The 14364-nt window shown below is 39.8% G+C and overlaps 1 protein-coding gene across 2 annotated transcripts in view; it reads left to right on the top strand.

Annotated features, from left to right (window-relative positions):
* The window catches only part of arap2 (ArfGAP with RhoGAP domain, ankyrin repeat and PH domain 2), a 137001-nt gene that overhangs the window by 13907 nt on the left and 108730 nt on the right, over nt 1-14364 (top strand). For both annotated transcript variants that reach the window (XM_088348474.1, XM_088348473.1), the window contains exons 4-7: nt 2896-2972; nt 3241-3296; nt 4701-5009; nt 7352-7421. In XM_088348474.1, coding sequence (XP_088204600.1) covers nt 2896-2972; nt 3241-3296; nt 4701-5009; nt 7352-7421 — 512 coding nt within the window. The remainder of the gene's footprint in view (nt 1-2895; nt 2973-3240; nt 3297-4700; nt 5010-7351; nt 7422-14364) is intronic.

The following is a 14364-nucleotide window of genomic DNA, read 5'->3' as shown; positions in this document are numbered from 1 at the left end:
CTCGTGTCATGGCCCCCAAGTATTTTTGACCAACATCTATGAGGACATGGTGCGCTCTGCACTTGTTTGACCCACCGTCCTCTTTCCTGCAGGCGTATTCCTACATCTGAAGGTGTTTGGATCTTTCCCCGACATATTTTGAGTCGGCGCGTATGTGCAGAGCCTGTGGCGGCATCTTCCGTCCTGTGCTGTCCTCGGGAGGAGTTGGTGTCATCTTTCACTCTGACAGGCTGTGGCCCACGCACGGTGGCCCGCGGGTCTCCAGACTAATAATGTCTGACCGCGGTCTCTTCTCGTTCTTCTTCTCCGACGCCCCCAAACGTTGTCGCGGCCTGAACAAAGCGTGCGCAGAAAAAGGGACGAATGCTTTCATGAATCAAAGCTGGCCAAATGAATTTGCACCTCTGAGGTGCAAAGTATGTTTTTGACCAAAATGTATGTTCAATTCTCTCAGTTTCAAAAAGGACTAGCTGAAATAGATTGAAATATTATTAAAGGGATATAATGTATCATTTAGCGCCTCTTCGTCGTAAATAGACAACAATATTGTTTTGAATAATTAGCGATAATACACGACATATTGAATTGAATTGCATTTATTGTCATTGATAAGTCACAAGGTCACAACAAGTCACAAGGTATGTTTTTCACAGTCGTGTGCAACAACATTTAGCAGCAACAACAAAAATGTAAGAAAGTTGTAGTTTTGTGCGCTTTTTTAGGGTGATGATGGCTCTGTATAAGAATCTGTTTCTGAGCCTGTTTGTCCTTGTTTTTAAGGGATCTATTGCACAGGTCAAACAGGAAGCTCTGCTGCGGTATCGCAAGCCGGCAATGTCCTCTAGACTGATCAGAGAGCAGCTGATGATTCATGGCCTGTGTTGATTATTCTGTTTTTTATCTGTGTGCATTTTTAATGTATTGTACATATCTTTATATTACATTAGTTGTCCGCAAACGCCAGGCCGCGCATTGGTACTGGGCCGTGGGTCGTTTGGTACCTGTTCGTACAGAAAAGTAGTCCTATTTTAGTAAAAACAACTTGCATTATATTTTGCTTACATCGTATATAATTCACATGTATTTAACCGACAGAACGTTTGTGTGCATACATGAGGTTTTACAGTAGTATATTACCCACATTTGAGCGAGCAATGTTTCATCAGTTGAAAAATAACGCCGACAACATTTGGACATTATTATATGCAATGGGAATCAAACCCAGATTGCAGATATGATCGCACCAAATCCTAACCGCTAGACAACTAGGGATGTAGATGACATTGGGAAAACGCAAAATCCTCAGATACACTAAAAAGTTGTTTTCCTTATTGTGCTCTTATGTGTTTAATAATATCTTTAAGGACAGCTTTGAGTTTTCCATATTTTCTAACATTTGTTTCTGTTACTGTGAGTAAAAATAGTGAGAAACAATCTAATGTATTTTTCTTTGTTATCTACATCCCGAGTGGTCTGGTGATTATGCAATTGATTCAGGCTTCTGATTGATGTTACTGTTATTATTATTGATATTATTATTGGGCTCGCCCGCGAGTATATAGTCAGACGATAAAGCAGTCTGTAGTAAAGGAAAGGTTGGGGGCCACTGTGTTACGTAACTTAAGGATCACCTGAAGAAGAGGTATAAAAGTCAAATAAACAGTGGTTCCAAATAAATAAAGGATTGAATGTTGAACGTGTTCAAATTTACGTATATTGTCTATTGAACCCAAATTTACCTCCTCATAACCTAACCTATATACCAATATGATCAGATAAAGGAAAACATATTTTCTCATGGTTCTGTCATCTATTGTCTTCCGCTTACCCGGGGTTGGGTCACGGCGGCAGCAGCCTTAACACGGAAGCCCAGACGTCCCTATCCCCAGCCACATCCTTCAGCTCATCCGACGGGATCCCGAGGCGTTCTCAGGCCAGCCTAGAAACATATTCTCTCCAGCGTATCCTGGGTCGTCCCCGGAGCCTCCTGCCGGTGGGACATGCCCGGAACACCTCCCGAGGGAGGCGTCCAGGAGGCATCCTGGCTCCTGTCAATGCGGAGGAGCAGTGGCTCTACACAGAGTCCCTCCCGGATGACTGAGCTTCTCACCTCATCTCTAAGAGAGAGCTCAGACACCCTGAAGACGAAACTCATTTCAGTCACTTGTATCCGGGATGGTGTCCTTTCGGTCATAACCCACAGTTCATGATCATAGGTGAGGGTAAAAAAGTAGATCGACCGAGAGCTTTGCCTTTCGGCTCAGCTCCCTCTTCACCACGACGGACCGGTACACGGTCCAAATGACAGCACAGGCTGCACCGATTCGTCTGTCGATCTCTCGTTCCATCCTACCCTCACTCGTGAACAGCTACAGTGGGCATTTGCACGTCACACTGGGTATTTGTATATTGTATTCTTTTGGCTTTATTATTGTACTGTTCTCAGCTCAGGGATGCTGCTGGAAATGTGAATTTCCCTTCGGGGATGAATAAAGTATCTATCTATCTATCTATCTATCTACAAAGAAAAAAATCCTTGACATAATAATTGCATAACATAAACAATAAATGAAAGAAGCCAGTATTTGGTCCTACGTTGGAACGAGACACTCTTATAGTGTCATTAAGTCTTTCTGATAGGTTTCCCCTGACCTTTTTTTTTAATAATCTGAAATTTTGGTTTTGGTGTGCCACCCCAAGATTTTATGCGGCCCTATCTGGCCACGCCTATGAAAAATTTCTGGTGCGGGCACTGAATCTGTCGTCAAAAACCTGAATAATTAACTTCCCACCATACCGTCTTTAAAACCTCCCAGACATCATGAATCTTCTTGTTTTTATGTTAGCTGCTCCACGACATAAAATCTATGTTTTTGTGTCCTGTCTCCCATTTAGCTTTGCTTCACAGAACATTGACGCCAATCACTCCCTACGGAGAAACCTTTCTCTACAACAACGCTCAAAGCACTCTGGTAAGTCTGGGTTAGTCCAGGACGCTGTCTTCTGCAGGACACTGTCTTCCTCCCGCAACATCTTGAACTGCATCACAGGCCGAAGCGCCATCTTCCAGTGTTAAAGTTATCACGTAACACAGCGCTTGCTTCTCTGCTGCCCGAGAGGTTAATAGAAATGTCAGCTGGCCTGGAAAAGTTAGCACCGCTAAAAGCAACCTCGCTATAATGGTGTCCAAGCACGACGATAGACACTTTTCATTTGATGCTGGTCTCTTCCACCTCGCAGAATCAAGGAACAGGTGACGCCGTGCCAAAAGATGAGTTGGAAAAGACCAGGCACAGGTATGGACCGCTTTTTGACTATTTTCTGGGATGTACTCAGAGGAGTCATTGGAAGAAAATATAACACCCCGTGGTTAATGTGTCTCCAGTTCTGATTGTAGACCTTCGAAAATAAAAATCGGAGAAAGGTAAAGGGACATTGTGTATTAATAAATACCTCCTAATGGCAAAAAACGTAAAGAAACAAACAAAAAAAAAACTATATTGATCACATGCATTTCTCAAAATACTCGTAGGTCGAGACATTTGTATTTATTTTACATAACATAAGGCTCACCAAGAGGTAGCTGACATGATTCTCCACCATTTTGCTGTTATGGGTGCCCCATAAAAGACAAGAACCTTGTAAAAGACAGCAAATAAAGGAGAAGGAAAGTTGAGTTATATGACCCTTTTGGTTATCCTTAGTTTGTATTGTTCCTTGTGCTTTGTAGCAGATGTTTTTGGTTGTATTGCACAACAGAGCGACATCTAGTCCTCAAATATTACAAAGTGTCCCTTTGAAGAAACAGTTTGTATTATTTACCGCCTCCTAGTGGTAAAAACGTTTTAAAACATCATTAAAAAACAAAAATTAATAATAAGTAATGTATAAGTACATTAACTATCAAATAAACATATTTTTTGGGGAAAACTCGTGGGTCAAGAACTTAGCATTCATTTTACATAACATGAGCTTCAACTAAAGGGAGCTGACAAAATTGTACCTCATCCTGCTGCTATGTCAAAGAAATTTAAAAGTAAAATGGTGCATTTTCTCTGTTCCGTAAATTCCAGACTACAGAGCGCACTTAATTAAAAGCTGCATTCGCAAATTTAAGGAAGAAAATATATTTTTTTGTACAAGCTGCACCAGATTTAAAGCCATTGGCTTATAAAGTGATAAAAATGAACTACTGTACTTAATGTCTATTTTTTACAATTAATAAAAACAATGGGGAAATGCCTAGAACAGAAAAGTAACAAATTGTGCCACAATTAAGACACTCATCTGTGGACTGTGCCCGCACTTGTCATTCTTAATCAACGAGTGCAGCAGTCAATATTAATTAAATCGACATTAACATATACGCACAAGTTCAACAAAAATATTCTCAAAACAAAACTCATGTACTATACTTAATCAAATTCAGAAGCCTTATTTGATATTTTTTAGAGTCGCAGGATCAGTTGCATGATTTTAAGCTCTCCCATCCCTTGCGCACATAACAAAATTGTTGAGAGGAGACTCAGTATTGCTACTATTATTTACAGTAGTTTATAGTCTGCCTTAGGCTTTTTAGTACTCTTTTTGGTTGCACTACCCCATAAAGAGACATCTAGTGGGCAAATGATACACAGTGTCCCTTTAGGCAAAATGACTTTATATTGTTTACTTCTGGTTTTTGTCAAAAAAAAATACAGATCCAAGACGGACGACATCCCTCCGGCTCTGACCCACCCAGACCTATACAAGGATGAATACTCCACGGTGGACGAGTGCACTAGCAGTATGCTCCAAAGTCCATCAGAATACGGCACGGTGGGCCCGGCGGCCTCCAGTCTCGATTCTGGTTCTGCGTCCGTCGTCACGGTGGACTGTGACCTCTATGTTCAATCACATGAGACTCCTGGGGAACATCTGCCAGATATTTCTCCTTATGCGTGTTTTTACCGAACCTCAGAACCAAAAGTGCTGAAAATGGGCTGGCTGGACAAGCTTTCACCTCAAGGGTGAGTTGAGTAAAACTGACTGCTCTGTTAGAAGGAACCCAAAATGAAATGGATGACACAGCGTTGGGCTTGGGTTATTCATTTAGCCCAGGGTGGTAACTCTTTTAGCTTGGGGCCATATGGTGGAAAAAACAGGACTCAGGGGGGCTGGACTAGTAAATTAATGTCATAAAAAATGTACCCTTGCTTGAGGTTTGGTGGTCTTTTCGGAGGCTCACTGTTAAATTATAATAATCCATTATTCATCCCTTGTCTGCACGGCTTATCCTCAGTTGGGTCCAATGTTCCCTCTAATTTTCCACGGGTCTGAGCGTTCACACAAAGTCAGTGAGCAACGCTTGAAACAACAGTGAGCAACAGCAACCCCAATTGTGGCAACTAAATCATTATCAAACATGTCCAAAACTTGACGTCAAGTTACATTTTGCTGAGTTTCCGGCAATGCAAAATTATTTTTCACTTTTGAATGAATTGACTAATGTACGATTGCAAAGGTTGCAGGGCCTACAAACATAATTTGTTTTTACAACAATTCTTTCACAAGATTTCCATTTCTTTTTTTTCCTGGTATCTTTTGTCACATAATCCTAACATTTTTGGGGGCTTATTTAGTCTGTTGCACGATACACAACTGTATTTAATCACATTTTTTAGTGGAAGTACAATGTTGGCAACAAGATTGACTTGGTATAATTGGAAATTCTTTGAATGCAACACAAACTTTTTCTTCTTTTCCCTGTTTTTTTTTCCATTTTTAAAAAAAAAAATCCTTAAAAAAGAAAAATCTCATTGTGTTTATTTTTCTAGCTCTTACTTTTTTTCTTTTTGTTCTCTATTTGTTTTTTCCTTTGTTTCTTTTCTTTTTTTCTGGCTTTTTTCTGATTTTTTTCCTTCTTTTTTCTCTTCCTTTTGTTTCTTTTTTTTTCTTAGCTTTTCACTACTTTTTCATTTTGGTATTTTTTTCCTTTTTTGTTCTATTCCCCTCACCCTTCCTTTAAGTCAATTTGTGCACAATTTTACATAATATTTGGTCATGTAGGGATTAAAGAAGCAAAAACAACCTGAAGAGCCGTTTAGGACCCGAAAGAGACGGTTCCTTTTAGTGAGCCGAGCCGAAGAAGCCTGTTCTCGAAAAACTCTACTGACTTTACTTACCTTCGTTCTACTTCGACCTGGACTTCAAAATACCGCATTTAGAACACAGCGTCAGGGGAATGCGTGTATTTTTACCTTCATGCACTGTAACTTTGACTTAATTCGCTTCTTGATTAGCAATTTCGAGCCCTGATTTTTGTGAACTGGCTAGATTTTCTTGTGCGCGGAAAGCGGAAAAACTCTGGGTAGTGCGCAATTGCGCACACACGTAGCTTAGAGGGAACATTGCGCTGGATGGATTTTCTTGTGCGCTGAGAATGTGCGGGCAGTGCGTGATTGCGCACGCGCGCAGCTTAGAGGGAACATTGGTTGGGTCGCGGGGGTGCTGGAGCCCATCCCAGCTATCTTCGGGCAGTGGGCAGGGGGCACCCTGAACAGGTTGCCAGGCAGTCACAGGGCACACCACCCATATGCTCATTCACACCTAGGGACAATTTGGACCGGCCAATTAACCTAAAATACATGTTTTTGGAATATGGGAGGAAACAGGAGTGCCTGGAGTAAACCCATACAAGCATGGGGAGAACATACAAACCCCACACAGGAAGGCTGGTAGCTGGATTTGAACCCATGACCTAGAACTGTGCCACAGACGTGCTAACCACTCATCTACCGTGCCACCTTAAATTATAATTTAATTATATTAATTTAACCTAATTTGATTATGAAAGGATTATTGAGGGTTTTATATTCCTCAATATTGTTTTTCTTTACTAAGATTTTATATCTTCGAGTGTTTATCAACTGTGTATTTGTGGAAAAAATAAAAGCGAAACAACGATTTCCTCTACCGTTTATTTAATTCAGAGAAACTAATGCAACCTGGAAAGTGAGAAAAATAACATACAAAAACTAATTCAAATGATTGATACAATGATCAAAAGTCTTTTTGCTTTTAATTTTTTTAATGGAAATGTTTACCTGAAAATAGGAACATATGCGCTTACTCATCATTTTTTCTCCCATCTGCCTCTCCGATTCTTTGCCTTTTTCAGCAAGGATTAAAAATACCCCAGGCCCTTGCTGTAAAAAAAATTCATATTGTTTATGTATTTAAATGATCAAACACAAAGTATCAATGTTCTGGTAGTCTTTTCTTGACAATTAACATACTTGTCAATCTGGGTGAGTTGTTTTTGGTAAAATAAAGGAATTGAGGCTAACTTCTTTGGGACCTGTTTTTACAGGAACTGCGTCTTTCAGCGGCGTTGGGTGCGCTTTGACGGTGAGAGCCTGGCCTACTACAACAGCGACAAGGTAACTTGGAAACACCGCTGTACCGTGAACAGATGTTTACATTCCCCTTTTCCATTTATCTTATAGCTATTCATAAACCGATTATGTTTTTTCAAATAAGTGCAGAAAGGGTTGTGTTCCTCCTCACAATTATGCAAGTATGTTGCAAAATATTCCACGCGCTGGGTGACTCGAGAAATTTAGTCTCAAATTTGGTTAGTTTCCCCTAGAGCTGTGATGTGGTTGAAGGAACACAACACTTTAAAATAGCGATTTCCATTAACACATCATGTGAGGCAGCTTTGAAACAGTCAGCGATTGTAGTGAACAGCGATAGCATACTGCTCACTTCTGGCCAGAGAAATGAGAACTATGCTTACCCTGTCGCTGGGTTCCCTGTTACTGTTTTGTCGGAGTTATGTGCTTTAACTTTCAAATGCTGCAGATGTAACAGCGTGCGTTCCTTTTTTGCCTTTGCCTCCATTTAGGTAGGCAATTGTGTCTCTTTGTCTGTGTTTTTTGCTGCGTGTGTCGCGGTTTTTATTATTTTGTACGGCTAGCTCCTTGCTCGCGTTGGGGCTGCCAAGGGCTTTCCAGTTTTGCTTTCTCTGACTTGGCGCTTGTTGGCTGCCCACTATGTGTTGTCCGACTGGCTAGCCTAGCGTTAATGCTGATTTTATCGTGTCCCTTGATATACTCCCATCCGGCTTCGCGTTTATCGCTGTAGCCATTGCCACTTTTAGTTGTTGGTTCCCAGTAAGCCTTGCTGTTGACTCTGTTTTTTGGTCGGCCAGCCTTGTGTTGTTCTGCTGCGCCCGCCTTTCGTTGCTGGGCCCCGGTTAGCACCCCGTTGTTGGCCTACCGTGTGTTATCTTTGCCAGTTAGGCCCTTTTTAGCTCCTCCTCCTTTGTTGTAACACAACTGCATCTTCCTAGAAAACTATACCAAAACCCTGCCTAAAACACTCGTAAACTCGGCTAAGTAACATGTAAAACAAAATGGCGACTGGCTTCTTGGGTTTTTGGTGTTCTCCTGATGACGTCACAGCTCAAGATGACAAAGACGACATAAATGGGATATAGCAATGAAATATATATATAGTTTTTATGCAAAAGATTAATACCATTTTCTAATATTTTGCATGTTTAGGAATTTGGGAATACTTTTAACCACATCCCAATCGATGATGTGCAAGCTGTGTGATGGCACCTTGTTAATCACTTGCTAATTACAGCCCCCCACATTTCCCCTCCGCCTTTTTCCATTGCACTGGCCACTTTATTTATCAGGACAAGCATGGCCACAGGCACGAATCATCAGGGAGGCGAGTCAGAGCCCGATAGTCATGTAACATTTTTGCTCCTTGTATTATTTGGAATACAGATATTGCCTTTTACACGAGTACGTCAAGTTCATAATACTTACACTCCGGGATTTAATTTAACATAGGTCCACAATGAAAATGCAAAACTTAGTTGGCTCAGACCGACCAACAAGATTGAGATGAATGGCAATGTTATTAATAACTTAGACGCGCCCCCAAATACAGTTCAGTATTTGAAAAAAGGACAAAAAGCAAGAAGTCGACATTGTGGGATTAAAAAAAAGAGTAGAATAACTCAAGATGCATCATTAGTATAGAAAGAATGTCATACAATTCCAAATATCAATATTCTGTTGATAATATTACTTATAATATTACAACTTATATTTTCCTTTATATTGACATAAATCATTGCTGCCCCGTGAAAAACACTATTTTCCTTATTATTATTTTTTTTTTTTTAGGAGGATGAAAAAAATATTATTAACTATTCAGGAATTTAGTTAAGGGTTTTCCCCAAGTTAAGGGTTGTCAAACTTAATCTAGTTTAGGGGCCAAATGGTAGGAAAACCTAGTAAATGAATGGCATAAAACATCGTGCCTAAGCTGGAGGGCTTAGGGGCTTTTCGAAGGTCTACAGCAAGGGTGTCAAACAGGCGGCCCGCGGGCCATATCTTGAATTCCAAGAGTTTAAGTTTTCCAATGATATGATTCAACTTTGTTTATCAACGTTCGACATCCCGGAAGATTAAGAGGTTAACAAATTATCTATGTTATTGCATCAGCGATATTTTACATGTCATTATTTTTTAATTAATTGTAATATTTTTTTATATTTTATAAAATGTATATTTTATAAAAATATTTCTAACTAAAATATGATTATATCTATATCATTTAATTTATATTATTCAACGGCTCTAAAATTATTATGCCACATCATTTCAGCTATATTGTACAAAAAATATTTGTATTCATTAACAGCATCTTAATACATTTAACAAAGCCATACATTTTCTGACCCGCTTATCCTCACTTGGGTCACAGGGTAGTAAAATTTCTATTAGATATAAAAAAATAGTTACTAAAATATGGTTATATGTATAAAATACCTCGAATACAATTTGTATATACTATTCAATTGTACTAATATATTGTAACCTAATTTACAGTTTTATCATTTCCGTAATATTGGCATTATTGTACTCAAAATAATGCTTAAGTCCTTGGACATTGTGCTACTCCTGATGTGTCTGCCTAGGTCTTTGGGATGGGTCTAATTATGTGTTCCTTTTTGGACCCTGACATTATGAATACTTAGCTTTGGTTGAATGATTATTTTCTTGTGCTATTTACAGTTTTATAACAACTGCAACATTTATGCTAGTTCTATTAAATGGCTAGCTCAAAGGTGCTTTGTTTATAGGTTAGCCTTAAGCTAGCCGGGCAGTTTTGTGGTTTGGGTAAATAAACATGTAATTCTTTTTTGTTTTCTTGTTTAGTTTTGTAGTAAAGTTCAGTTTGAGACGCTCCCTCTGCTGTTGTTTTTTTCGGGATAGATATTGATCGGAGCCTGTGCTCAGATTTACACAAAAAGATTCGATTTATATATGTAGCCACCGGAGGCTTTAAATACTCGCGTTCGTCCAGCACTTTTATCTCCTTGAAGCAAAAAATATATATAACGTTTATCGCCTTCTAGTTTGTGACTTTGAGTTTGAAATCTCTTGACAGCATTTAGTGAAGGCCAACCTGCCCGTTGGCGACAAAGTGAAGCGGGCGTGCCATTGTGCACTGCTAGGCTCACAGCAATGGTTAGAAACGTATAGCTCGTGAGCCAGTTATGGTTTTTTTCATGAATACATCATTGCATTCCAGAAACACTGATTGGCGGGCCCTAGTATTCTTTGTGACTTTTTAATAGATGCGAAAAGCTGAAGCAGCACAAAAACATTGTTTCGGTACAAATTATATGGGGCAACTACAGTTTACACTAGGGTTCAGGTAACTTTTTGACACAAAAGAACCGTAAAAGACAAAACATTTTTTTTTCTATTTTTTTTTAGAGAGCTACACCATAGATATTTTAGACAAAATTCAGCAAAACGGCCAAACACGCTCTCCGGACAAAAGCTAATTCTTCAGCACATTTTATTTCACTGTGCGACATTGGATGATTTGATAAAATCTATGAAATAATAATAAAACTAGAGCCTATGATCCATATCAATATAAATACACCACCTAAAATTCGTCTCCTTCCTGCAGTTACTTGAAAGTGTTGAAGCTTGTTTCGACCGTTATATTTGTCCTAAATAATGGTTTCAAAACAAGGTACAAGCAAAGTTCTTTGTTAAAAATGTCACAAAATACTGCAAACGAAGATACCAACGTATTTACCTTGAGTGCAGATGGTGTATAGCTCTGCCCATTCCTACCGTTCACACAACGACATTGCTCCGAGTTCTTTGCTAGAGCTTTTGGGTGTTTATAGTGTGTTCTGTGTTTTTTCATCATAATGTGTCTCAACAACGCACATAAATTGTTTAAACAAAACGGGGTCTGTTGGTGTGACACCCTGACTATAAACCACAGTTGACTATGCTCTATGTATACTGGACCGACTCGAATGTTTTGACTGTGTCGCCTTGGCTTGGCACGTGCCACGATCGGCTCCACATGAACCAATACAGTAAATATTCGCAAATGTTGTCCTTTATCTCAGAGCCAGGTGTAATTATGTAAAGAGCCATATTGGTCTCTTGAGCCATAGGTTCCTGACCACGTTTTGGCTGTACGTCTCTAAGGAATCCATTATATGGATCCTCAAAAAACAACCTCTGTTTACTTTTGTGATATTTTATGATGAAAACCCACAGAAATGTAGAAACTGTAAACACCTGAGAACGCGAGCCAACCACCCAGAGCAGTTTGATTGGGTGAACGGTCAGGATGGGTACATCTCTGGACACATACATCCATATCCTTCTCGTTTGCAGTATTTTGAGACATTTTTACAAAAGAACTCTGCTCGCACTTTTTTTTGTAACCATCAGACAAAAAAGATGATCAAAATGCGCCTTAACGATCTTTTGCGTCATTTGAGGTGTCCCTAAAAGTTGAATATTTTTTCTATTAGATATGTGTTAACAATGACTGTATGAGTTCAAAGAGCCTTTATATATTTAAAAAATGTTGTTGCATTTTTGGTCACCAGGCAGCATCCAAGGTGACAATACGACATCAAAAAAATCAATCTAATATACACACAACAACAAGAACAAACAAATAACTAAGAGAACGGAACATAAACACACCAACAAAAAAGTAACTCAGCATACTCAAAAAGAGCTTATAAAGTAGATCAGTAAAAGAATCAAAACATTTCACCATCTGCCTATCTTACTTTTATCAACGCTGTTCGGGATGCGCAACACATTAGGTAGAGGAGATAGGGGGGTTTGGAGCGTGATTTAAGCTCGCCACCACAATTTTTTGTTAGTGTAGCATGAAAATGATAAAATTCAGAAAAGGCCTGTTTCAAAAACATTACAAATGCCAACCCAATCACCCCAAAAGATAAAAAAAAGAAGAGTTAATTTAAGCGCGTCTAAGAAATACACCCACTTGATAAACGAGCTGACTGAGGCTGCGATCATGACGTTAAGCCAGGAGATGGCAGCGCAGAGTAACAACGTTTGAAACCCCGGCAGTACCTTTGAGTAACTGCAGGGGAGAGATGCATTTTAAGTTTTATATTTTTTGATGTGGGACACAGGCTCTATTATCATTCTTTCAAAAATGTGATCAAATTACTGAATGTCAAACATTGAAATAAAATGAGCTGAAGAAATAGCTTTTGTCTGGAGAGCGTGTATATAATATATGGTGTGTACCCCCCTAATTTATTTTGCTTTCACGGCTCTTTTGAGTCAAAAAGGTTTTCGACCCCTGATCCACAGGCAAACATTGCCATGCTTGTCCTCGCTCAGAAACTTTTAACACCCGCAAACTCTCTTTTGTAGTGTGAAATCCTGCGAGATCTGTCAGCCCCAGACAGAACTAATCGCACTTAATCGCAGTCGCAGCTTGAAAGGTCTCCTGTGATGTCATCACTGGGGGCGGGCGGGTACGGAGGTGGCGTGGGAGAGTATCGAGATCATCGGTCTCACTTGTTCCCGCCGGCTCGCCGCATCGCTTTCAATCCATCTCATCAATCAGATCCGTTCCGTCAAGATGAGGGGATTGGCCCGGGAGAACACTTTGGGCCTTTGGATTTAGTCCTCGGGGTCCTGATATTCGTTGTCGTGCAGGCTTGGTGTGTGTGTCCAAAGCCTGGCTTGAAGGGACTGAGCAGATAAAATAGGGAGGAGGACGGGCAGCTATTGGAATGGAGGATCCGTCATGGCAGTGTGTCAGCCTCATATAGTGTAGCAAATCCCTCCATTGACAGGCAGCTGACGTTTCATCTGATACCTTGCTGAATTTTTGTTTTTTTGTTTGTCTCTCATTACTAAAAATTTTTTATAATCATTGAATTTATATGTGAATGATGCACACTTTTCTTTTATCTGAAAAAGAACTCAAAGTTTGGGTGCACGTATTATCACAAAGCATTGGTTGTAACGGGAGTTAAACCCAGGTCGCTGCAGTGACAGCCCTGAACTACTACCACTAGACGACCAGTGATCAGAATAACATATGTAAAGGCATTGGTTTTATCTCTTCATCACACCATGTTTAGTGACTTTACCAGAAATGAATTTTATTTTTTTGTATTTCAAATGCTACAATCACAATAAATTAGTCACTTATAATCACAGGTAAGATCCGGCCTAAAGAAATCCAGCCCGACCCGACCCGAGGGAACTAAAACTCGATACACCCCAAACCCGAACAATTAACTTGATTTGCAAGACCGAGCCCGACGCATGCCAGAATTTTCAGATTTTATTTGTGAGGATTCGGGTGGAGGAAGAAGGGTTGATTTACTAACTGTGTCGCCAAGCGAGCATGCATGCTGTTCTCCACAAATCCTCCACAAAGAAATAGAACAGAACAAATTACTGGTGGATAATTTTTTAAAAAGTCAATGAGAGAGAAGCTTGATCAGAACCCGACCTATTGACATTTTAGGCCCGACCTGGGCCTAAGATCTTACCTTTAGTTCCAAAGCTTAAATTTAAATAAAATGTATCGTCATAGTAACATGTGAAATGCACGGATTTAACATTCGTCTTTGGTACCGTAACTAACAATAGTGTGATTATGAGATAAAATCGACAGCATTTTGACTCGTTACCCACACCACTAGTGAGCTAATGGTAATAATTAGATCCTCACTCTGCCTGACCCAGGTTCAATCCTCATTGCAATCCTACCGCAGTTTGGGAGCCAAACTCTTACCACTGGACCACTAGTGATATAAATAATATTAGTCACAGTACCAGAAATGAATGTTAATTTTGTTCTCCTTTAAAATGTCATCATGACAATAAATTTGTCACTTACAATACTGAGAATTGACCCTTTGCATGTCACATTGCCTTTTCTGTCAGAATGAGAGACATGACGGATGGCAATAAGCACTTGAGCGCACAGCACTTAAGTTGAAACAAATACCTATAACCCCGAGAGAAA

This window comes from Urocampus carinirostris, chromosome 11, assembly GCF_059441175.1.
Source record: "Urocampus carinirostris isolate Australia breed hairy pipefish chromosome 11, RoL_Ucar_1.0, whole genome shotgun sequence".
NCBI classification, from domain to species: Eukaryota; Metazoa; Chordata; class Actinopteri; order Syngnathiformes; family Syngnathidae; genus Urocampus; species Urocampus carinirostris.
Note: the sequence above shows the minus strand (reverse complement) of the source record. Positions and strands in the feature narration are given on the sequence as shown.